Source organism: Neoarius graeffei, chromosome 23 (genome assembly GCF_027579695.1).
Source record: "Neoarius graeffei isolate fNeoGra1 chromosome 23, fNeoGra1.pri, whole genome shotgun sequence".
NCBI classification, from domain to species: Eukaryota; Metazoa; Chordata; class Actinopteri; order Siluriformes; family Ariidae; genus Neoarius; species Neoarius graeffei.
Genome location: NC_083591.1, coordinates 50666628 through 50691458, shown reverse-complemented (window position 1 = coordinate 50691458; position 24831 = coordinate 50666628). Strand labels below are relative to the sequence as shown.

At 41.1% G+C, this 24831-nt stretch overlaps 1 protein-coding gene across 1 annotated transcript in view; it reads left to right on the top strand.

Annotated features, from left to right (window-relative positions):
- LOC132871824 (nucleolar protein 9) overlaps positions 1-23438 on the top strand; it is a 52585-nt gene extending 29147 nt beyond the window's left edge. Inside the window, exon 12 of the mRNA XM_060906357.1 lies at positions 22976-23438. Within this exon, the coding sequence (XP_060762340.1) occupies positions 22976-23034 (59 nt within the window). The 3' untranslated portion in view covers positions 23035-23438. The remainder of the gene's footprint in view (positions 1-22975) is intronic.
- The last annotated feature ends 1393 nt before the right edge of the window (positions 23439-24831 follow it).

Genomic DNA, 24831 nt, shown 5'->3' with positions numbered 1-24831 from the left:
TATAAGCCGTGTACGACGAGATTGAGTGGAATAACTGTTTTATTCTATCCACATTCACTGGATTTTGAGAAATGGAGCGTTTTTATTTTCTGCAAATTCGATCAATAAAAACTTGACACAAAACGTCCGACAAAATCATTTCCGCTTAGACTGTAAGCAAACCAGCAAAATGACAGTTTACTTTCTTTATCATTCATTACTACCTCTGTATTCCTGCATTATGCATTATTGAGGAGAACAACTGACTTGATGTCTAGCCAAAGCTTGATAACGAGACATAAGTCTGCCTCAAAGTTTTGGCACACACCCCCCCCCCCCCCCCCCCCATATTAACCTTAAAAATGGATTCAAAGTGATATTGAGAAAAGTGTGACTTTTTTTTATTTCCTTGGGACAAAATTGGCTCTATCTGGATCACTTTAACATATAATTATTGATACTAACCGTTACTACTAGTCACTTTTTTTTCTCCATACAGCTCATGTAGAGTTTCAGTACAGCCTGAAAGTGGATAATGATGCTATAAGCCGTATACGATGAGATTGAGTGGAATAACTGTTCTATCCACATTCACTGGATTTTGAGAAACGGCGCATTTTTACTTTTAGCAAATTCGATAAATAAAAACTTTTTTTTCGCGGTCCAGTTTCCATCAAATCCTGCTCTCTGATTGGCTGGTGAGTGGGTCTGTATCTTACAGTACGGACCCCGGTTACAGACCTCTGGCGACTTGCTCGTTCACAACAACAACAAACGTAGCATTTTTTGTCAACATTTATCTTTTTTTTTATAATATTTATTTATAAGATTATCAAAAATCTTATAAATCTTTGCCAGCATTTCTCAGGAGAATAGCATTAATTTTACATCATGGATAGCGATAACGACAGTGTTCACAGCGAAAGCCTGTTTTACTACCCTGAGGAAGAAGAAATAAAAGAAAACATTTCAGGAGAAAGCTAAAAACCTGTAACTTGCTAACGCTGAGCAAAAACATAGCTGAATCCCGAATGACTCAATTTTGTATAAATAGGGGACTACATAGGCGGCAAAATGTAGTTTTATTCCTGCCATGGAAGTGCACTTGTATACCGAGGAGGAAGCCATTTGCATTACAGCCGTGAATGAGGATTCAAAATGGTGGCTCGGCTCGGTTTTCCCTTTCAGGCGCTCTCATTTTCTGTTAGAATTTCTCATCTCATTATCTGTAGCCGCTTTATCCTGTTCTACAGGGTCGCAGGCAAGCTGGAGCCTATCCCAGCTGACTACGGGCGAAAGGCGGGGTACACCCTGGACAAGTCGCCAGGTCATCACAGGGCTGACACATAGACACAGACAACCATTCATACTCACATTCACACCTACGGTCAATTTAGAGTCACCAGTTAACCTAACCTGCATGTCTTTGGACTGTGGGGGAAACCGGAGCACCCGGAGGAAACCCACGCGGACACGGGGAGAACATGCAAACTCCGCACAGAAAGGCTCTCGCCGGCCCCGGGGCTCGAACCCGGACCTTCTTGCTGTGAGGCGACAGCGCTAACCACGACACCACCGTGCTGCCTGTTAGAAATTGGTAAAGAAAAAAATAAATATATTATTTACCAGCTTAAGGTCGGTCCGTATGGTGAAATATCGTGACCGAGGTCTTGAAAGTACTGACCGAGGCCCTCCTCCCAGCTGGTAAATAACATGTATATACAAAACATCTGACAAAATAATTTCTGCTTAGAATGTAAACAAACTGGCAAAATGACCGGAGCAATTTGTGAAAAATGCTATAATAATAATAGTCATTGAAAATATAAAAGATACATTTTTGCCATGAAATACTTTCATTCCATATTTTTTTGTGTGTATTTTTAGGGTTTTGTTTTCGAGTCGAGTTTTTAATTTGGTCCTCGGTTGGTTCAGCAACACGCGCCGCCATTTTGTTTTTCTCTACTCACAGTATATGAGCTGATATCCTAGTAGTAGAGTAGCCAATCAGAGCGCGCGATTGCTCATATCCAGTGAATGTAGACAGAATCTAAAAATATATCCTGGGATATTAACCCTATTTCTTGGGAATAGTTTGAAGATAGTTGAGCGAGTCTTTACAGCGTGTCGCTAAGCACAGCATCCAATCTAGCGCAGAGCAGTAAATTAGTCACAGGTGACTTATAAGATCGGATCGTTAGATTAGATTAGAGATCTGTTCTTTATCAGATCCTCATTTACAGTAAGATGGATTTAAAAAATAATAATAATAATCGCACTGGTGAAGAGCATTGTCACTGTAAATCTTTCTTTCTTTACAATACAGTGCTGGAGTTTTCCCCTTCAAGCGTTATTATTATTATTATCTGTCACGTTTCTCTGTTTGTTTACTGCTTTTTAAGACCAATCCATTTGGAGCCTGCGCCTCCTTCGACACACAGCCGCTCACACACACTCCTTTCAGTGTCAGATTTCAGAGAGACGTACAGTTTTGAGCGGCTGTCTTAACTTTTCTGTTCTAATTAGGCACAGGACTGAGAGATGCTTAAATGGATCCCTCATCACCAATTAACCCGATCTCCTTTTCATGCTGCCGGTCAGTAATTAGCTCGGTTGTAAAGAGAGGTGTGTGTGTGTGTGTGTGTGTGTGTGTGTGTGTGTGTGTGTGTGGAGGGTTGGGGGGAGGTTGGGGTGAGCTGGAATCGGCTATCCCTCTCTGTGTGAGGTGTTTTTTCACTCCAAACAGCAGAGAAGGACTCAATAGGAGATGGGTTGAAGTCAGTTGTCCAAACGCCCACATGCACGGTGAAGGCCGAGACAGGCGCAAGAAAAGCAAACAAATGCATTCTGTATGTGACGATTATGAGGAAGGTGGCTTTGACAGGATGTGTGGAGAGAAGGATAAGATCGGCCTTTTGGAGAAATTTAGTGCTGAAATTGTGTGGTTAAATGTCGTTCTCTCCGCGTTCTAATATGAAACAGATGTTCGAGTGCATGCGGCGTTTAGTTATGAATTTTTCCGCTGGTACAAAAGTAGTGAAGAGGGTTTTTTATTTGTTACAAATTGCAAGCATGATTGATTGGAAAGTCAATATGACAGTATTATATTGACATCAGATAAGTATCATAGTATGTTGGGTTTTTTTTTTTAGATATTGTGATATTGCTCTATTACTATTACAGATTAAATTGTTTCTCCTTTTCAGTGTTAGTTAAAAATATTTTTTTATTTAAAATAAAAGTTTAGGGTTTTGTTTGTTTGCTTTTCAGCATTAAATAAAGTATCACTGAACCGTGAACTTTTTTCCTGGCAGTTTGTATCGTGATGCACATCATCAGGTATCATAGAAATACTTTTGAGAATCCTGATATGATATTTTGATCATATCCCCCGAACTGACTTGTTCGGTTGACGTTTGACACACAGGACTGTCTTCCTTTTTTTTTTGGTCCTTCAAATAAAACAATTCCAATCAGCACATTATTAAAGGAGAACTGAAGGCAAATTTTTTATCATCAAAATTCTATTTATCTCATTTTATTAAATATCGGAATGCATTTTTGATCGCTATTTTGTCGCTGCTGTAGAAAGTTATGAGTGTTTGAAATGCGCTATGGAATATATCGGTCCATATGTCAAAGCAACGGCCGTAAACGAGATTCGTTGAGACCTGTGCGACAGAAGTAAAACGTACAGCGGAAATCAAAGTCACCAATATCTGCCAACGTTGTCAAAAGACGTGCGCGCCCTTTTTCGAATGCTGATGTAATCAAGCCGGAAGTTTTGTTTGTTTTGTTTTGATAGCAATCAGGAAAGTTTGAAGAAAGTAGGCAGTAATCGTCATTTAAACTCGTTTTTGTGCAATATTTCGTTTGGGAAACAGTTTTCAAAATGGCGGCACTGACACCTGGCTGACACGTCACGTTTCGAAGTCTCACACAAGTCTCGTGAAGATCACGTGGATAGGTGAACTAAATTCAACATGGCTAAAAACCGAATAGGCCGATAAGTATAATACTTAATTGCAATTAGTTGCCAATACGAGTCACGATATAAGGTTACTAAAGCCGAAAATTTAATTGAATAACATGTTAATTAAGAAATAAAGCAAGTTTAAAAATGACTTAAAGTGCCATTCCACCATTGGATGTATTTTTTTGGCATAAAATACAATAAATTTTATGACAACATGACTAGACAGAGAAATCTTTTAGCTTCAAAATGATATATGAAACATAATTTTTTGACAACGACAAGTATATTAATTTTGCGACCAAAGTCACCTACCCTTTTAATTTCCGCGCGGTAGTGAAACGTGATGTCATCGGCAGGTTCCCCTTCTTGTGTACCATGTCACGTGTGACGTGGCACAGATTATCGGCAATGGCGGATAGAACGCAATTGTCAGCTTCGGAAAAGAAGCGAAGGAAAATAGCAAGTGATGCCCAAAGGAGACGGTCGATGGTGAATATCGGCACAGCAATCGACAAGAGGAAATCGCGTTCTATCCGCCATTGCTGATAATCTGTGCCACGTCACACGTGACGTGGTACACAAGAAGGGGAACCTGCCGATGACATCACGCGCGGAAATTAAAAGGGTAGGTGACTTTGGTCGCAAAATTAATATACTTGTCGTTGTCAAAAAATTATGTTTGATATATCATTTTGAAGCTAAAAGATTTCTCTGTCTAGTCATGTTGTCATAAAATATATTGTATTTTATGCCAAAGAATACATCCAATGGTGGAATGGCACTTTAAGATCTCCTTTAACACAAAGGCCTACTATATATACGACTATGTTTTAAAGGACGGAAGTACTATAAGTGGTGTTTGGGTTTTTTTTTTTTTAAGCATTAAAACATAGAGCAACTCCTGGTGCTGATGGAATCCGTGAGGTCCATGCTGCCAAATACAACAGTCCATCCATTAGGACGTGACCACGTGGCCCGTATCCGAAGCTTGTTTCTTGTAAGAGCAGCACTAAGAGCTGCTCAAGGTTTCTGGAAGGCCAAAAAGGGCCAAAGTGCCTAAAAAGATGTTACAATAGAAGGATACGATTGTTATACTAATGATGGAGGCACGAATAGAATGAAGACCTGGGCATCCACGTCTCATGGTGGATGAATCTGATAACTGATGGATGAAAGTGTGGATGTGGTTTGTCCTGGGTTCCCCCCCCCACACACACACACTTCTGTGCATGTTCATGTGGTGTCTAAAAAGGATGTTGGATTTGACACCTGGATTAGATGTTCTGTAAATAGTTTGTACATATATTTATTCTGTCCACATTCACTGGATATGAGCAATCGTGTGCTCTGATTGGCTACCTAGGATATCAGCTTATATACCATGAGTAGAGAAAAACAAAATGGCAGAGCACATCAAGTCAGATATATCACTTTATCAAGTATTTAAAAGAAACAGAAATAGCGAAGGGGCGGCACGGAGGTGTAGTGGTTAGCGCTGTCGCCTCACAGCAAGAAGGTCCGGGTTCGAGCCCCGTGGCCGGCGAGGGCCTTTCTGTGCGGAGTTTGCATGTTCTCCCCGTGTCCGCGTGGGTTTCCTCCGGGTGCTCCGGTTTCCCCCACAGTCCAAAGACATGCAGGTTAGGTTAACTGGTGACTCTAAATTGAGCGTAGGTGTGAATGTGAGTGTGAATGGTTGTCTGTGTCTATGTGTCAGCCCTGTGATGACCTGGCGACTTGTCCAGGGTGTACCCCGCCTTTCGCCCGTAGTCAGCTGGGATAGGCTCCAGCTTGCCTGCGACCCTGTAGAAGGATAAAGCAGCTACAGATAATGAGATGAGATGAGAAATATCGAAAAGAATATAAGTTGTTTTTTTTTTTCCTCCAATATCGCCAGTTCCACACTCCAGCCCAGTCGGTGGCAGTAATGCACCTTTAAATTGGTTTGCCAACCACCAAAAAACCCTGAAAGAAGAGGAAGAAAATGGGGAGAGTGTTGCTGAACCAACCGAGGAGGAAATAAAAACTATTCAAAAACAAAACCACCACCAAAAAAAAACAAGCAACAAAATACGGAATGAAAGTATTTGATGGTAAGAACATATCTTTTTTTTAAATTTTTTCAAGAATTATCATCGCATTTTTCACAAATTGTTAGTCATTCGCCGGTTTGTTACATTCTAAGCGGAAATGATTTTGTTGGACGTTTTGTATAAAGTATTTATTTATCGAATTTGCAAAACTTAAAAATAAAAGTGCTCTGTTTCTCAAAATCCAGTGAATGTGGATAGAATAAAACAGTTATTCCACTCAATCTCGTCATACATGGTACACGGCTTATAGCCAACTCGGTGCTACACGTGCCGCGTCGGCTATCGGCTCATGTACGACTGGATTTCGTAGAACAACTGTTTAAATATCATAGTCTTCTCAACAGTTATGAAATTACAACAACTCTACGTTTTCCGATGAAGAAAGCGGACGTCGGTTTCTGATCAACATTGCCATCGTTTCACACAGTTTTGCCCCATATGGTGGTTAGCGGGGGCCTACCTAGAGCTGATTTTCCCTCACTTTGGCCAAATCAAAACATGAAGATTGTCTTTCATCTCAGGAATTGCACACGAGCTGACCTCATCGCCCAGAAGAGGAGAAAAAGGGTGTTCAGCGGGCAGTACAGGGCAGGCGTGGATTTTATCATGAGCCTTCAGGTTCTCCAAGTGGATGGGGGGGAAAAAAATGGAAATTTGATTAGCAACCTTGGTAACACAACGGCGAGGTCACAATAGTCCTCATAGTTAGATATGATAGGCAGAAGTACACACTTGATAAGGTATGTGGTGGGCCATAATTCACCAGTCTTGAGTTATGCCTCATATTTCCTATTTACTGATTGTTAGTCAGGCTCATTGCCTGCATTTGCTTTGGATTTGTCCACTGTGCCTGGCAATGGTTAATAGTTTCAGACTGCAATAGTGTTCAGGAGAGCAGGGTGACTCATTAATAGAATTTAAAAGCATTATGGGAGCTGGGCTTAATGCGATAAAGCCCTGAAATAAGATGAAACGATCCTGTAGGCCGTCAATGTGTTGACATCTGTGATGAATCTTTTGATGTCATAAACGTGATGGTGACCGTAGTTGAAATGTGCTGTTGAGGGGGAAAAAAAACAGTGTATGGATCATTTGGTCCTCTATGTGCTCCAGCTTGAGTCTATTATTGATGTCATCTTGATCCAATTTGATGAATTTTAGGGGTTCGCCCAAAGAGAGGGGCCGTCCGGAGCAAACCCAGGTCACGTTTCTCCAGATTTCACCTCGTTTCTCGCGCTGATGCTCTCCTCTTCTCTCCTTTTGCGCACACACACACAGACCACTAATATCTACTAATATTCATGGCTGATGTATGGTTATTGCCTTTGCTTTTGTGTGAATCTCCAAGATTCCAGCATGCTCGTTTAGCCAAACCTATCTCTTTCAAGTTGACCTTGAGCCAACCATTCTTATGTGAATGACTGCGAAACCTTGCAGAATCTCATTCAAGACTAAACAAGAAACAGGTTGTTCTAGAACGCACTTTACTTAAATAGAGTGCCGAGGTACAGATTAATCCACCGCCGTGCCAAAGGTCACTAGCACTAATATGCCTCGAGAGATCTCGCATGCAGAAGAAGCCCAGAGCATCGGAGCCTCCTCGGGCTGGATTGCGTTGCATAATAAATCGGTTACCAATTTGTTTTCTAAATTAAAACCCATTTTGCCTCCACCCTCTGTCAACCTAAGACCCTGTCTCATTTCTTTTAAATCTAATTTACTTCTCTTTGGCCCATATCCGCAGCTGAAGCGCCTAGCTTTGATCCGCCCATGCCTCTGTGAGGTAATGGCGCAAGCGGTGCCATGTTGCATTCAGCAATGACGAGAATCATAGCCGTGGAAGCGCGAGGTTGTGGCCCGGCTCGGCATCCAGTGGCCTCAGGCAGCTTCAGGACCGACTCACACTCACGCTTTATTGAGTCTGGCAGGTCTGAACTTTGTGCCCTTCACATGAGCTCGCTGAGGTGACGAGGTGAAAGGTAGAACATCGATGGAAAAGGTGTGTTTTTTCCTGAAAGACTGCTTTGTGAGGGGGGAAAAATCACAAGAAGAAAGGATACATTTTCAGTCTCTCATTTAATAAATAAATAAATAAATAATCACATTGAATACTCCAATACCAACATGAGGTACAAATATCATGCTCATTTACTCATACTAGGAAAAAAAAATGCTTCAATACCAACATCTAATACCATGCGATGTTATCACGCTGCTGAACAGACGACACAAGAAGACAGCGATCTGGACATATTTCACGATTAATGATGGCAATCAAAACAAAGCAGACAACAAACTGTGCTCTGCATTCATACGCTAACAAAATGTTGTGCAAATTTGTTCTGCCTGTTTAACTGTCCGTTCTATCTGGATGGGAATAGGCTCGTGCTTTATTTTGTCACTGTGTCACGATTTTAACTCAAAAAGGAACATGTCCAGAGGACATGCAAAATACGAGTCAGTAGCGACCAAACACGCGGAGAGAGGCGCAGAGCAGGATACAAGTGTTTTTACAACCATTTCCACGTTGCAAATACAATAGCTGTCGTCAGCCGCGCCATTACTTCCAATAAGAGGCTCGTTTGGCAGTGAGCCAGCTTCAGGAAAGGAAGTTACAATATGAAAGGACGTGATGTTCGGAACTGAAAGGTTGAAGCTAAAATCAAGGCATGTTTAGGTGCTCTGATGGACTGTTTATAGGGAATACAAACATCAGAGGTGGACAAAGTACCCAACTTCATTACTTAAGTCAAAGTACAGATCCCACTGATTGCAAACGCCGGGAAACGGGAATCCGCCAGGGTCCACGTATTCAATCCAGATCGTGTCTGGTCCGGTGCTGTGTAAACATTGAGATACGCGGATACGCTGTGCTGAGCTCTAGCTGGCGTCGTCATTGGACAACGTCACTGTGACATCCACCTTCCTGATTCGCTGGCGTTGGTCATGTGATGCGACTGCTGAAAAACGGCGCGGACTTCCGCCTTGTATCACCTTTCATTGAAGAGTATAAAAGTATGAAAATACTGCAAATACTGATGCAAATACTGCCCATTGTGTAGTTATGATTGTCTTTAGGCTTGCCATCCTTCCACTTGCAAGTGGTAAGTGACGCGCATGTCCGATATGCACTAGGATCACACACACAGCGGCTCAGTCCCGAATCACTGCTCGTGCGCTTCACTCGCGCGCTCTGTGAGCTGCGCAGGGCCGGAGTGCGCACCCTCCAGAGGGCACTCGCTGTTCAGGGCGGAGTGATTTGGAGCGCAGGATGCCTGCGGAGCCGAGCGTATCCGTGTATTGGCGTTGCTGTGTGCACGTGAATTGTGTATTGGCGTTGCTGTGTGCACGCTAATCGTTTTAAAAACGTTAATCTGATGATCCGCTGATACGGTCTAATGTAAACCCCACCTCAAGCCAAGAAAACCAACCACTGCACTGTCAAACAGGGGTACCAGTTGGAGTCCATTTCTGTCCCCCAAAAAGGTACAAGCTACACTAATGTATGCCCTAGGGCTCAGGTTTTGGACCTCAGTAATTATGTATACCTTAAGGTTAAGTAGTACACATGTTCCCAAGCAGTATAAAAAAGGGTACAAATAAGTACTTAGAGGGAACTACCCCAGTGACGAGCTGTTGTGCCCCTAAAAAGGGGCAATAACTGTACCTTACTTTGAGAGTGCAGACAGCTTAGGCTACATCCACACGACAACGGCAATGAGATTTTATTAAAAAAATATCAGGTACATATGGCAACGCAACACTTGCTGAAAACGATGCAATACACATGGCACACCTCTACGTGCGCTGTAAGACGGTCCCATCGGAGACACCAGAACAATAGAAGAAGTAGGACGCATGTGCATAAACCCCTTCTTCTACCCGGCGTGAAGCACTCACAGGAACAAGCACACAACAACAAGAAGAAGATGGCTGCGACTATGCGAGGAAATCGTGCCTTCTGTGTGTACAAATTAGTTTTATTAGTGTGCATAGTTTTATATAACTTAATTTTCTTATTGTGTGAACATTTTGAAAAGCATTTTTATATAATTTATATAACTTTTTATATTGTGTGTGAACATTTTGAAAAGCAGTCTTATCCAATAAAAAAAAATAAATTCAAGAAATGGTTCCGTTACTTGTTTATTTAAAAGAAAAGCTGTATACAAAAGTGAATGCAATGCAGTGGTTCATACAAAACAGCGACAGTGCTGCTTGTTCTAGTCATGTGGTTGTGACGTCATCGTGAACAAATCCGTTCTACTCATCCAGACGACTTCGCAACGGCGCCGTTGCCAGATTTTTCCACTCTGGAACCCGTTCTCAAAAAAATATTGTTTTGGGGCACCCAAAACGCCGGTGCCGTGTGGACGCCAGGCCGAAACGATAAACAATTTTATCAGATTCACCTGAATCCGTTGCCGTGTGGACAGGGCCTAAATGTTACTCTGATACAAGTGAAAGTTGTCCAGTCAAAATTTTACTTAAGTGAAAATACTGAAGTATTAAAAGTACATTTTCTGCCAACGCATTGTATTATTGCCACAACTCTTACCAAAGACAGAAATGTGAATTCACAAAATGAACGCATGCTGTGCCATCATGATGGTTTAACGTTAAGCTAGCTAGTCAGTGAAGCTCCACCTGACATGCTAGCAAACTCTTTTCAAACTTGAAATCATATTGGGTAGCTAACATTACTACAAAAGAAAGATTTCTACATTCTACAAGATTGTGCTGGAACATATTTCTGAAAGGACTTCAGAGAAGTTAACGTTATTCATGTTAGCGTAACTCCATTTTTACATGCTAACTAACAGTGCCCAAGTTAACTAGCTATGTGTAAACGTTAGCCGTGGACAAGGCAACGGCAACTTGATGGGCAAATCCATAGAAAGTCATTTGACTAATCAGACTGCATAGCTATTGCAACGTTATCGCTAGCTCTAAAAGCACAGACAACTTCATTACAAGCTTTCTCTTGGAATAAAACGTTTACATCCCTCAATATGCTCCCGCAGGTCGGACGGCGAGTTTTTGTAGGCCGTGATGTGGTTCGTTTTAGGCGAACAAAGCAAACATTTCAAACGAAACGAATCTTTAATCCTTTCAGAAAACTGAAACATGGGTTCTAGGTATGGCCATGGATGTGTTCATTCCCCAGAAGAACCGCCTCCTTTCATTCTGCCATCAACTGATCGTGTTCAAGTAACGCTGCTGAGAAATCACTGAACTTGATTTTATACAGTCTATGGACGTGAAATGACCCTAGTGATTACTGATAGGCTGTCTCAGTGTCGCCTGCAAAAAAAAAAAAACAATCACGTTTTAGAAAAAAAAAAAGAAAAAACATCCACTTTCATAGTAACGAGTAACGAGGACCTTGACAGAAATGTAGTGGAGTAAAAAGTACGACATTTGTCTTTCAAATGTAGTGAAGTTAAAGTCAGAAGTTGCCAAAAAAAAAATACTCAAGTAAAGTACAGATACTCCAAAAGTGTACTTAAGTACAGTACTCGAGTAAATGTACTTCATTACTGTCCACCTCTGACAAACATTTTATTAATGTAATTTAATCATTTATGAACATTTGATTCATCGTTGTGTTTGATTTTTCCATGGAACAATGTGCATTGAAAACCATTATAACCATAAATATAAATACAAAAATTAGATTTTAATGTAAATTAAATGTCAAACTCAGAATTTAGCCAGTCAGTCGTCTGCCACATTCACGCCTATAAAGTGAAATTAATAGAAATGGAGGGGAAAAAACCCCATAAAATACAAACCATAACAAGGTACGTATATCTAAGGTTTTTTATTTTCGACTAAAATTCTGATTAAGCAACTACCTTTGGCTGTTAGCTGCATGCTAATGTTAGCATAGCTTAACAAGCTAGAACATGAGCTATATAGTTACACCGGTAATATACTAAGAACCAAGTCTTCAATGTCACTTCATTCTATCCACATTCACTGTATATGAGCAATCGCACGCTCTGATTGGCTACTGTACTACTAAGATATCAGCTCATATACCATGAGTAGAGAAAAACAAAATGGCAGCACGTGTTGCTGAACCAACCGGGGACGAAATAAAAAAACTACTTGAAAACAAAACCCTAAAAAATACAAAAAAAAGCAACAAACTATGGAATAAAAGTATTTGATGGGAAGAATGTATCTTTTTTTTAATTTTTCAAGAATAATTATTCTCGCATTTTTCCCAAATTGCTCCTGTCATTTCGTCGGTTTGTTTACATTCTAAGCGGAAATGATTTTGTCGGATGTTTTGGATAAAGTTTTTATTTATTGAATTTGCTAAAAATAAAAATGCTCGGTTTCTCCAAATCCAGTGAATGTGGATAGAATAAATCCGTTATTTCACTCAATCTTGTGGTACGTGGGTTATAGCCGACTCGGCGCTACATGCCTCATCAGCTATCGGCTCATGTACGACTCGATTTCGCGGAATAACTGTTAAATATGTAAATTAGGTCAAAGTAAGATAGTTTCATCATGGTCAAACTCAGAATTTAGCCAGTCAGTCGTCTGCCACGCCCATTCACGCCCATGAAGTCAAGTGAAGAGACATGGAGGGGGGAAAAAATGGAAGATACAAACCATAATGAGGTATGTACATCTAAGGTTTTTATTTTCGACCAAAATTCCTATTAAGCAACTAACTTTGGCTGTTAGCTGCAAGCTAATGTTAGCATCACTTAAGCTAGCACATGAGCTAAATAGTTACACTTGTAATAACCTAAGAACCAAGCGTTTAATGTCACTATAGAAAACTAGCTATTTGAGTAGAACATTAAAAAAGTGCTTGATCATTCAGAAAACGTCTAATTTTCCCTGAAAATCCTATATGCTTCATGTTTGCCTTTCCATCCATCCATCCATTATCTGTAGCCGCTTATCCTGTCCTACAGGGTCGCAGGCAAGCTGGAGTCCATCCCAGCTGACTACGGGCGAAAGGCGGGGTACACCCTGGACAAGTCGCCAGGTCATCACAGGGCTGACACAGAGACAAACAACCATTCACACTCACACTCACACCTACGGTCAATTTAGAGTCACCAGTTAACCTAACCTGCATGTCTTTGGACTGTGGGGGAAACCGGAGCACCCGGAGGAAACCCACGCAGACACGGGGAGAACATGCAAACTCCACACAGAAAGGCTCTCGCCGGCCACTGGGCTTGAACCCGGACCTTCTTGCTGTGAGGTGACCGTGCTAACCACTACACCACCGTGCTGCCAATCCCAGAACCATAACCTATAGTTCAACCTTTGAATTATATGATTTTAAAAACAAAGAAAGAAAATTCAGAATCTAAATTTTATATATTTAAAAAAAGTACAAAACAAAACAAGTGTTGGTTGAGGTCTTCGTGATGTTTCATGAAATTTGGAAACGTTGGGAACACTTTGGATAAATCATGTTAGTGGGCGCAGATACCAACACTGTAATAAAGCTCTTGTTTACAGCACTGAGCATTCTTGCTAAACACACAGAGAGAGAGAGAGAGCGAGAGAGAGAAATGTGCCTCTGGAGTGGACTTGTGGTTTTTGGCCACTCTTCTGAATGGTTTCATCCCACAACCTCAACTAAAGGTTGTGTAATATTTTCAGAATCTCTGGTTTCTAAGATTGCCACAAGCCCAAACCTCATCGAAATGTAATTCTAACCCATTTCATCGAGCAGCTTGAACCTTACTACAGTTCTACACAAATAGCTTAAAGCTCAGCAAATTAGCCACTAAACCCTCCTGCATTTTTGCTATTATCAGGTCCAGAGTATAAAAAATAAACAAAGGAATAAGGATGGCAAATACAAAGTTGTAGTCTTTGTGCGGCAGCGGAGCTTCTTACGAGTATAACTTCTCCTGATCCTAAACCAGTACTTTAATCCTCACTCTATTGTGCTCCAATTGTAAGTTGAAAGATTGTTAGCTTGCTAACATTTTGAACATGAATACAAAACAAGCAGTCTTGGAGAGAAAAAGATCCACGGCGGCCTGAAGGGATCTTCAGTTTCTCCCGGTTGGGGAACCCGATAAGGTTCTACACTGAACCCTAGGACCATTCCCTGTTGCTCGTGCTAACAAGTAACAGGTAGGCTAACTATTGAGATTTTTGTCAATTCTATGCAAATTAGTTTTGACACAATAAAGTGACGAACCCAAACATCTGGCTTGATTGATTCCTTGAGTCAATCCTATGGCACGTATGGGCCAACATTTCTTCAGTTTCCTTCACAACTTTAGCTTCTACCTGCAATTTGGTGTGTAACAAAATGGAAGTAAAACTTCTAACATGGTTTCATCTTATCCTGTCAAAAAAATGTGTAGAAAGACATTATGGAGAGAAATAAAGCTTGGAAGGAAGGAGTAGAGTTTGTTGGTGCCTTTGGTGATAAACATAGCTGGTCCATTTAGCTTGCTTTGCTAATCTGTCAACACAGCCAGTACGAAGTTTAGCATGTAATTCCAGCAAAAAAAAAAAACCTTTGATTGTTTAATTTATGTTCATTATTTATTGAATATATATTTAATTAATGTTAATTTAATAACATTTAATTTATGCTTAGGCATTTAGTATTTAATTTATTATATAATTTTAGTTTTTTATTTCTTAAATTTAAAAAAATATATATTTAATTAATAAATATTTATTTAATTTTTATAGGATTTGATTTATTTTGTTTAATTTATTTTAGTTTTATATTTATTTATTTAATTAATTTTAGTTTAAATGTATTTAATTTGAGATTTTTTTTATGTATTTATATTTTTAAATAAAATTTATTTAATTAAAAATGTATGTAATTTCTATAAAATTTGATTTATTTTAGTTTATTTATTTAATTAACTTGAGTTTAAATTTATTACATGTATTTTAGAATTTTTTATGTATTCAAAATTTTTTTATTAAATTATTTATTTAATTAAAATTATAGAATTTCTATAAAATTGTATTTAATTTATTTTAGTTTGTTTATTTATTCATTATTTAATGAATGAATTTTAGTTTTAATTTATTTAATTTATCTTTAGGCATTATTTAATTGATGTTTAATTGGTTACCTTTTAGAGGGTTATACACTGTGTGTATGTGTGTGTGTGTGTATATATATATATATATATATATATATATATGGTCCAGCAAGAAGGTCCGGGTTCGAGCCCCGTGGCCGGCGAGGGCCTTTCTGTGCGGAGTTTGCATGTTCTCCCCGTGTCCGTGTGGGTTTCCTCCGGGTGCTCCGGTTTCCCCCACAGTCCAAAGACATGCAGGTTAGGTTAACTGGTGACTCTAAATTGACCGTAGGTGTGAATGTGAGTGTGAATGGTTGTCTGTGTCAGCCCTGTGATGACCTGGCGACTTGTCCAGGGTGTACCCCGCCTTTTGCCCGTAGTCAGCTGGGATAGGCTCCAGCTTGCCTGCGACCCTGTAGAACAGGATAAAGCGGCTAGAGATAATGAGATGAGATGATATATATTATTGGGAATAAAAAAATAAAGCTGAAGTGTGTACACCTAAATCAGTAATAATAGATGTTGCTACATGCCCACAAGAGACATTTAAGACATATAATAAGACATCACAAACTACAGGCAATACGAGTGACTTGTCTCCTGCTAGTGTAAATCATCCAAAGAAGCCTTTGAGCAACCATATTTTTCTTGTCCATACAAACTCCACCATGAATCCTTCCTTCAAACTGCAATCATCTGTACGGTCCACTTTAGCTTGCGTTACATCCGAGTCCAGACCAACGAAACTGACAGCAGTGACAGAGCCGTCATCTCACACCCGCTGCCCTGCTGCCCTCAGAGCATCAAATTCCTTCCTCTGGCTCTTAACACCTGCTCCTGACACCCATCTGAAGGACAGGAGGGGGACAGACATGAGAAAGAGAAGCTGTTTTGGCTCAGGGTGTCCTATAGTGAGCACTCGCCGCTGGGTGGGCGTTCGAGAGGCAGCTGTTAGGCTGGGTTTTCCTACCATGTTAAGAGTCGAGGTCCTAGATTGAGACTGTGCTTCTTTGACTTGATCTGCTTAAACCCTGTTTTGAAAACACCAAGCTGTAGATCACTTGCGCTAAGCAAATGTTGTTGCCTTGCTCAAATGTGATATAAATCATGTCATAAATCATGCTAGACACTCTGGGCGTAATGCAGTGTCACTATCTGTATGTGTGAAATGCTCCAAATAACCGTATCTGAATTCAGGTGGAAACCTGAAGTGTGTGGGGCCTAAGCTAGAAGAGGTATTTTTATTTATGCTTTTTTTTTTTTTTTTGTTAAATATGATCATTATCACCATCGCTACCCCTGTAAACACTGGAGGGGGAATCCAGAGGTAGAAATACCCGCACTGTTACTGTCTGGTTCTGTCAGTTCCTCAACCTCAACTACATTATTCAAGTTCGTAATTGGTCTTATGAAGGTGTGCATGGGACTGTTTTTCTTTTTTAGCTATTTTTTAGGAAACAGACACCCTGTTGACCTTTCTGGCAAAAAAAAAAAGAACAATAGTGTACCACTTCTTCATTATGATGTACAGTTGTGTAGAAAAAATAGCACAGTAACCTGATGAACCACTGTTAGTCATAGTGATATTTCTGCATAGTGAATAATTTATTTGTAAATGTAGGAATGTAATAGAAAAACATTACTTGTTCTGAGTAATTGACTCATTCACTGAAAGGGACATGTTCAAAATAATAGCAGTGTGGAGAATGAATTCATTCATTCATTCATTCTGTGGAAAAAAAACTGTCATAAATTGTCCTTTATTAAGGAAGAAGGGAAGCAAACGTTTCACACATTGTTATAAAATATATTTCCTTCTGAATTCGGGTCGTTCCAAACACTGTTCGGAGGAACAATGTAATTTGATTAAAAAGATCAGTTAAAATGTTCTCAAATGTTTTAAAATGGCGACAAAAGCCCAAAATACACAGAAGAAAATGAGCAATTACTGTTAAAACGGATCAAAGAACAGTCAGGATGGCAAAGATTCAGTCAATCATCACCTCCAGAAAGATCAACGGTGATCTAAAATCACCTGTAAGTGCTGTTACAGTCAGAAGACGTTTGATCGAAGCTAAGCTATCAGCAAGAAGCACCCATAAAGCACCATTGTTGAAAAAACCGCATGTGCAGAGTCGGTTAAAATTTGCCAAGGAACACATTGATTGGCCCAAAGAGAAATGGCATAACATTCTGTGGATTGATGAGAGTAAAATTGTTCTTTTTGGATCTAGTGGAGGCAGCATGGTGGTGTAGTGGTTAACACTGTCGCGTCACAGCAAGAAGGTTCTGGGCTTGAGCCCAGTGGCTGGTGGGGCCCTTTCTGTGTGGAGTTTGCATGTTCTCGCTGTGCCTACATGGGTTTCCTCCGGGTGCTCTGGTTTCCTCCACAGTCCAAAGACATGCAGGTTAGGTTAATTGGTGGCTCTAAATTGACCGTAGGTGTGAATGGTTGTTTCTCTCTATGTGTCAGCCCTGTGATGACCTGGCGACTTGTCCAGGGTGTACCCCGCCTTTCGCCCGTAGTCAGCTGGGATAGGCTCCAGCTTGCCTGCGTCCCTGCACAGGATAAGCGGCTACAGATAATGGATGGATGGATCTAGTGGTCATCAACAGTACATCAGACGACCCCCAGGTACTAAATTCAAGCCACCGTGAAGACAGTGAAGCACAGTGGTGCAAAAATCATGGTATGGGGATGTTTTTAATATTACGGTGTTGGGCCTATTTATCGTATCCCAGGGATCATGGACATCAAAATACTTGAAGAGATTATGTTGCCATATGCTGAAGAGGAAATGCCCTGAAATGGGTGTTTCAACAAGACAACGACCCCAAACACACGAGTAAGCAAGCAACATCTTGGTTCCAGACCAAAAGGATTGAGGTAATGGAGTGACCAGCTCAATCCCCTGACCTCAACCCCATTGAAAACTTGTGGGGTGACATTAAAAATACAGTTTCTGAAGCAAAACCCCAAAATTCACAGGAATGTAGTTTTTCATTCATTCATCCTGGGCTGAACTATGTGTTTATAGGTACCAAAAGTTGGTTGACTCGATGCAACACAGATGCGCAGCAGTTATCAAAAACAATCGTTATGCAACTAAATATTAGTTCAGTTTGAGTTTGAAGAGAAAAATGTCGACACTGCTTAATTTTTTTTAACAGATTAATATTCATTCTATTTGCTTCCTGTAAAAAAAATACAGACTTGATAACATTTGCTAATGCTTTGATTTAGAATTGAATGTGCCATATTTCCACTGCATTTGAAAAATGGAAATAAATATATGTTATTTACCAGCTGGGAGGTCCGTATCGTGAAATACCATGACCGAGGTCTTGAAAGTACTGACCGAGGTCCTCTGGGCCAAGGTCATGGTATTTCACCATACGGACCGACCTTAAGCTGGTAAATAATATATTTATTTTTTTCTTTACCAAATTCTAACAGAAAACGAGAGCGCCCGAAAGGGAAAACCGAGCCGAGCCGCCATTTTGAATCCTCATTCACGGCTGTAATGCAAATGGCTTCCTCCTCGGTATACAAGTGCACTTCCATGGCTGGAAAAAAACTACACTTTGCCACTTATGTAGTCCCCTATTTATACAAAATTGAGGCATTCAGGATTCAGCCATGTTTTTGCTCGGTGTTGGCAACAGTTACAGGTTTTTAGCTTTCTCCTGAAATGTTTTCTTTTATTTCTTCTTCCTCAGGGTAGTAAAACTCGCTTTCGCTGTGAACACTGTCGTTATCGCTATCCGTGATGTAAAATTAATGCTATTCTCCTGAGAAATGCGAAAATAAATGTTGACAAAAATTGCTACTATGTTTGTTGTTGTTGTGAATGAGCGAGTCGCCAGAGGTCCGTATCCGGGGTCCGTATCGTAGGACATGGACCTGCTCGCCAGCCAATCAGAGCGCAGGATTTGATGGAAACTGGGCCGTGAAAAAAAAATAAAACCTATTAACAAATGTTCACTTTCTTTTAACACACTGCTATTCATTTGAACCCACCTGTAACATCATTTTCGTATGTATTGCACTATTAGAGATATACCATGCTGAGTTACCCAACAACCATCTTCCCAGAACATGTTTGTCACTTGCCTTGCTTCTCGAAATAGATGCTTATCTGCCATTAATCAGTGTACCTGTTAAGGAAAACCCAATCACCCTCCACCTAAAGCCAGTCAGCCCTGGCATCGAAGAAAGCAGTCACGAATACCAGCATATGCAAAAAGCAGCCTGGCATTGAACCAAGCAACTCCCAGCACCCTTATCGCCTGCATCATATCCTCCATTGAGCTATACTCCACATGATACTGGCTCCTGCACAGGGGCCCTGCTCTTTTCATCATCGGAGGAGGCAGGGACCAAGATGCGACCACGCACATTCACTTGTCCTTAGTGAATCACCTGCCATTTCAGACAGAGTGGGAATTGTACCCTGCATTGTGGTATTTTGCATTTAGGGGAATTTTCTTCCACTTGAATGATGGCAAGGGAATGATGGCTGAATCTGCAGGTCAAGTTTGGGCAAGTGAAGGAGCACATAATAAAAATTTATTTTTTTTTATTGTTATCATGTCTTGATTTTAATCAACTATGAATTCTGAAGACTGAAGACAGAAAACCAGTTGAATGCCATGACTTCATGGGAATGCAAAGGTATGGGATATCTTACATAGATTCCCCTCACTTGTTACAATTCCAGGGAATTCTTTCTGAGATCAGGTTGTCCGAAGGGCAATCAGGTAGCTTAGCCTGACGATCTGAAAAAGCCTGATGAATCATTGGCATCAACTGTGGTTTTATCTTATTGTTCACCATTGTGCCTGAAGCTCCAAGCCTCCAGCGTCACCGGCTGAGCTGCTTTTAATCTCCAGACAGCGATGACACCATCAGCTCTGATAGGGCCCACAAGATAGTGCAGCCCATTTCTTCTCAAGCGGTTCAAGCTACCCAGGGTTGTGGAGGCTTAAGGCAGGTATAGACAAGCTCACCAAGAGAGGCTTAGTGGCTGCGCTCGCTCTCTGAATGAGGGAGGAGGGAGCAAGGACATTCCACTTCCATTTATCTCACTCTTACAAGGATATTTATCTCTGTTCATCTCCCGCTGGGTCTTGCTTTTGTCCTGTATGCCTTTTGAATACAACTTCTATATGCCTCATTTTAATCTGATCACTGTGCTTTGATTTTTGTGGACCTATAGCAAAGATATCTATGCAGTGAAAAGGTATAAATCATATACTGACTGATCTAATTATTTGCTGTTGACTCATTTGCATGTTTAGTCATCCATCATCATCATCATCCATGTTTTTAATGTTCAGTATTTTGACTGGAAGACTCGTGCATTTGCTTAATTTTTATTCATCCATGCTCAGACTGAGACTTGGAAAAGAGCCGCTTCCTGCAGGGGAACATGCAGCAATTACGCGGTAATATTCACTCTGCTTTAACTTGGTAACTATCAGTGAAAATCCATGTCTCTCAGCGTAAACATCCCCCAGGCGCTGGTAATGCTATCTGGCCAGACCGGGTACACTGACGTGGGTGGGGGCGGAAGCGCACTTATAGTGACAGACTCACACCTGGAAGGTCTTGGACCCTTAAATGATGTGTTGAAATCTGGGTGTTCCTTTAAAGTGGTGTATATATACACACAATTATGAACTACTCTTTTACTACTGGTACAGTACTTGAGACTCAATAAGAATCGACTGCAAATATTTGGTTTGGTTTTTACAGTTTCTAAGCCATCCCGTTACAAACATGTTGGGAGAGCTTGCGGATTCTGAGTGGCAAATTAAAGGAAAACCAGCACATAGTTTTTAGTAAAGTATTGGGACAACACAAGCTCCAAGAACACCTTCAGTGGACCTTGACATAGCAGGGACGGATCCAGACCGAGAATCTGACAGATGCACGTTTGCAGAAATATTTTCACTAATTTTACCAGATCGCTATGGATTTTTGTTTTTAAGATAAACTGTTGTATGGCTTACCGTTTCTTGTCCTTCTTGATGAAAAATGTTCCAAGTTTCCTTTGTTTCAGTTTCAATTTCAATGTTTTCATCGCCATTGTTCTGTTGTTGTTGTTGCATGATCAAGCTAGCGGCGGAATGACCTCTTCCTGGAGCATTTTACCGGTTTGACCTAGATTCTTTGTCTCAGGTCACACTATACAAAGCACTGGGAGCATATGGGTAATTAGGTCAGATAAGCATCACCGCTTACCACAGGTGGTTGGATCCTGAACCATTGGTCTGTTGGTTGAGCGTGGCTATAGCCCATGTAGTGGTAAAGTAAACAAACACCCCATGAACGATGCCAAGTGGTGCACATATATTTCTGACTGATGCATGTGCATCGGTTGCATTGATCTGGATCCATCCCTGCATAGATACCTACAAGTCTCTGGAACTGTACTGGATGGAGCATTGTTGTTCTAAAAATATTCCCTCAGTTGGTGTTTTGATGATGGTTCTTGAGTGCTGTCCAACACATCCCTCCAAAATCTCCCATAGTTCCTACTGGGTCGAGATCCGGTGAATTACATTACAGACAAATAAGCAGATGCTCTTATCCAGAGCGATGTACAACATACCCATTGTTTGTATGTTTCTGTTTCCGGTTGAGTGTACGCTGTGCGCGTTTTGGCTGCCACTTCTCACCGGACCGTTTCGTTTTTCTTTTTTGTGTTTGTGTAGTTTGATGTTTGTTTGAGTGTTTTGTCATAGCTCCGGACCCAGTTTTGGCGTCGGTTTCATTCAGGCCTTGGTGTGCCATGGATGATGCCTGCGCTCCACGCTATGGACTGCAGTGAGCTCGTTGCTCTTTTTAACATCGGGGTTGTCCAGCACTTTGTGCGGCAGTGCTTCTGTGCTTGGCGTGGTGTTCCGAGCGATGTTGCCTGTTGGCGTCGTGTTGGCTGTGCAGGTGGTTTGGGACATACCAGCGCTCTGTGTAGTGGTGCTTCTGTGCTTGCTTTTTGGATACATGGAACAGTGTTCCGAATGATGTTGCCCAGCGGTGTCATGGCAGCTGTGCAGGTTTTATCTTTGTGCACCTGGTGGGACTGTGGTAGCTATGCCATTGGAATTACATCCTGACCTTCTTTTTTTTTTTTTTAAAGATTTTTTTGGGCTTTTTTCACCTTTATTGGATAGGACAGTGTAGAGACAGGAAATGAGCTGGAGAGAGAGACGGGGAGGGATCGGGAAATGACCTCGGGCCGGAATCGAACCCGGGTCTCCGGATTTATGGTATGGCGCCTTATCCACCACGCCCCCATCCTGACCTTCTTTTGGTGGAATCTCTCTCCCCCCCCAATTATAAAGTAACCTTGGGCACTATATAAATTGAACTGATTATTATTATTATACCCAGAGCAGCCTGGAGAGCAGTTGTGGGTTAGGTGCCTTGCTCAAGGGCACTTCAGCCATTCCTACTGGTCCAGGGATTTGAACTGGTGACCTTTTGGTTCCAAAGCTGCTTCTCTAACCATTAGGCCATGGCTTCCCATGAATTCATTTTTATCCTCATCAAACAATTCATTGGGTCCTCGTGACCTGTGGATGGGGCAGGGTCATCTTGGAAAAGACAGAGTATAGAAATTTTGGGGCAAAAACAACAAGTCAGAAGATATTTGTACTGAATTGGAGTTATGATTCCTTCTAAAGGGACAATTGGACCCAATCCAGTCCATGCCAAATCCCTTCACCACCTGCGACTCAGTGCACTAGCAGTAATAGAATTTTATAGATGACATTCATGTATACTTGTCTCCAAAGTAGATGCATATACAGCTGAAAGAGTCTGTACGAGAGGTTTAAAAAGTGCCTGACGTTTTCAATTCTGAATTTATTTTCAGAAAATATCTATCAAGGACCTGACCGATTCTTGCATCAAGCAGATGTTGAGATGAATTGAACACTCCTAGTCTACTCCCATACTCCATATGAGATAGAGACAAGCTTCAGTGGAATCTTCCAGATGCTGTGTGGCTCCGTTTGTCCTTGGGCGAAGTACAAGTGCTTAGTCACTCTGCAATAATTTGGTCCTGCTTCCCAGAAAGTGCATTTTGATACTTGTATTTGATCCTTTTCTCTATTATCTAAGGTGCCGTTTAGAGCAACTCGTCTGTGATTTGTGTATTAGCAGGCAGGGGATGAATTAACGTGCTATAGTGTTTTGTATTTTCGTAGCTTGTATCACACCAGAATTGCTCTACAGCTAGAAATTCTCCAAGGCATTAAGCTTTTATCAAAAAACATAATCACGTCAGAAAATCATGTGTGATAGTGATTATTTATCATGAATGAAGTACTTCATCTTGAAGTGAATTGTTGGGAATTTGCAAGTCTCTTCAAATGCCTGGACTTTCTGAGAAGGAAATAAAGAGAATTAACTGACTCATTTTTGAATGTTGTTTGCAGTTGTGATTGCACAATTATTCATCATTATTGCTGTGAAACCCATAAATTAGTCATCAGAAGTGAGATGTCATTGAATGCAATTTAAAGGTGACATATTTTCCCCTTTTCGACAAGTTGGCACAGTTCCTTGAGATCTTAATAAAAAGTCTGTGACATGCGTTGATCAAAATCCCACAAGGATAAAGCACTACAGCTCCCTTCTCATCCTGTCTAAACAGCCCTGTTCAAAAATGGCCGATTTGAGGAACGGCCTGTTCCTTTAAATGATAATGAGCCACTGTTCATCCCACCCCCTGTTCTGCCGGCCAATCGGGTAGCACATTCCTTATAAATATGCATTTGCAAAGTTAGTTCTCAAGCCATAAGTGGATACTCTGACGAAGCGACAGCATAATTGTTCTGAGCTCCCCTTGTGACATAGAAAGTGGAGCCAAATCTGAACGGCTTCTTGTAGCAAATGTTTTCTGAAATATGCAGCCCCCCCAAAAAAAAAAACTGACTGGATCGTCATATTTCAGAGTTTGTGTGTTGGTGCGCACAAGCACTGAAAAAGTGTTTTTCATAATACGTCCACTTTAAAATACACCTATTCCTGGCAATTTTACCAAGAAAAATGGAAATATGAGGACCCAGATGTCTAAATATGATAGAGATGCATCCCAGCAGCTATAATTGTGGTTCTACCAAGTCTTCAACCAAGAGGGTGTGTATAATTATGCAACCAACAAATGCCTGCTCTTTTCCCAATTTACCTCAGTAAAAATGGAGGTGAATACTTATGCAAGACACTATATATGTTTTTTTCCCACAGAATTCTTTTTCTTTTTATTTTTTTTAGTAGCTAGTGAGCTGACAGGCGGCACGGTGGTGTAGTGGTTAGCGCTGTCGCCTCACAGCAAGAAGGTCCGGGTTCGAGCCCAGTGGCCGGCGAGGGCCTTTCTGTGCGGAGTTTGCATGTCCTCCCCGTGTCCGCGTGGGTTTCCTCCGGGTGCTCCGGTTTCCCCCACAGTCCAAAGACATGCAGGTTAGGTTAACTGGCGACTCTAAATTGACCGTAGGTGTGAATGTGAGTGTGAATGGTTGTCTGTGTCTATGTGTCAGCCCTGTGATGACCTGGTGACTTGTCCAGGGTGTACCCCGCCTTTCGCCCGTAGTCAGCTGGGATAGGCTCCAGCTTGCCTGCGACCCTGTAGAACAGGATAAAGCGGCTAGAGATAAAGAGCTGAATGCTAGCAGGCAAGCAGCTATTATCTTGTTGCGATGTAAAGTTCTTGCTAATGCTAAAGGAAAA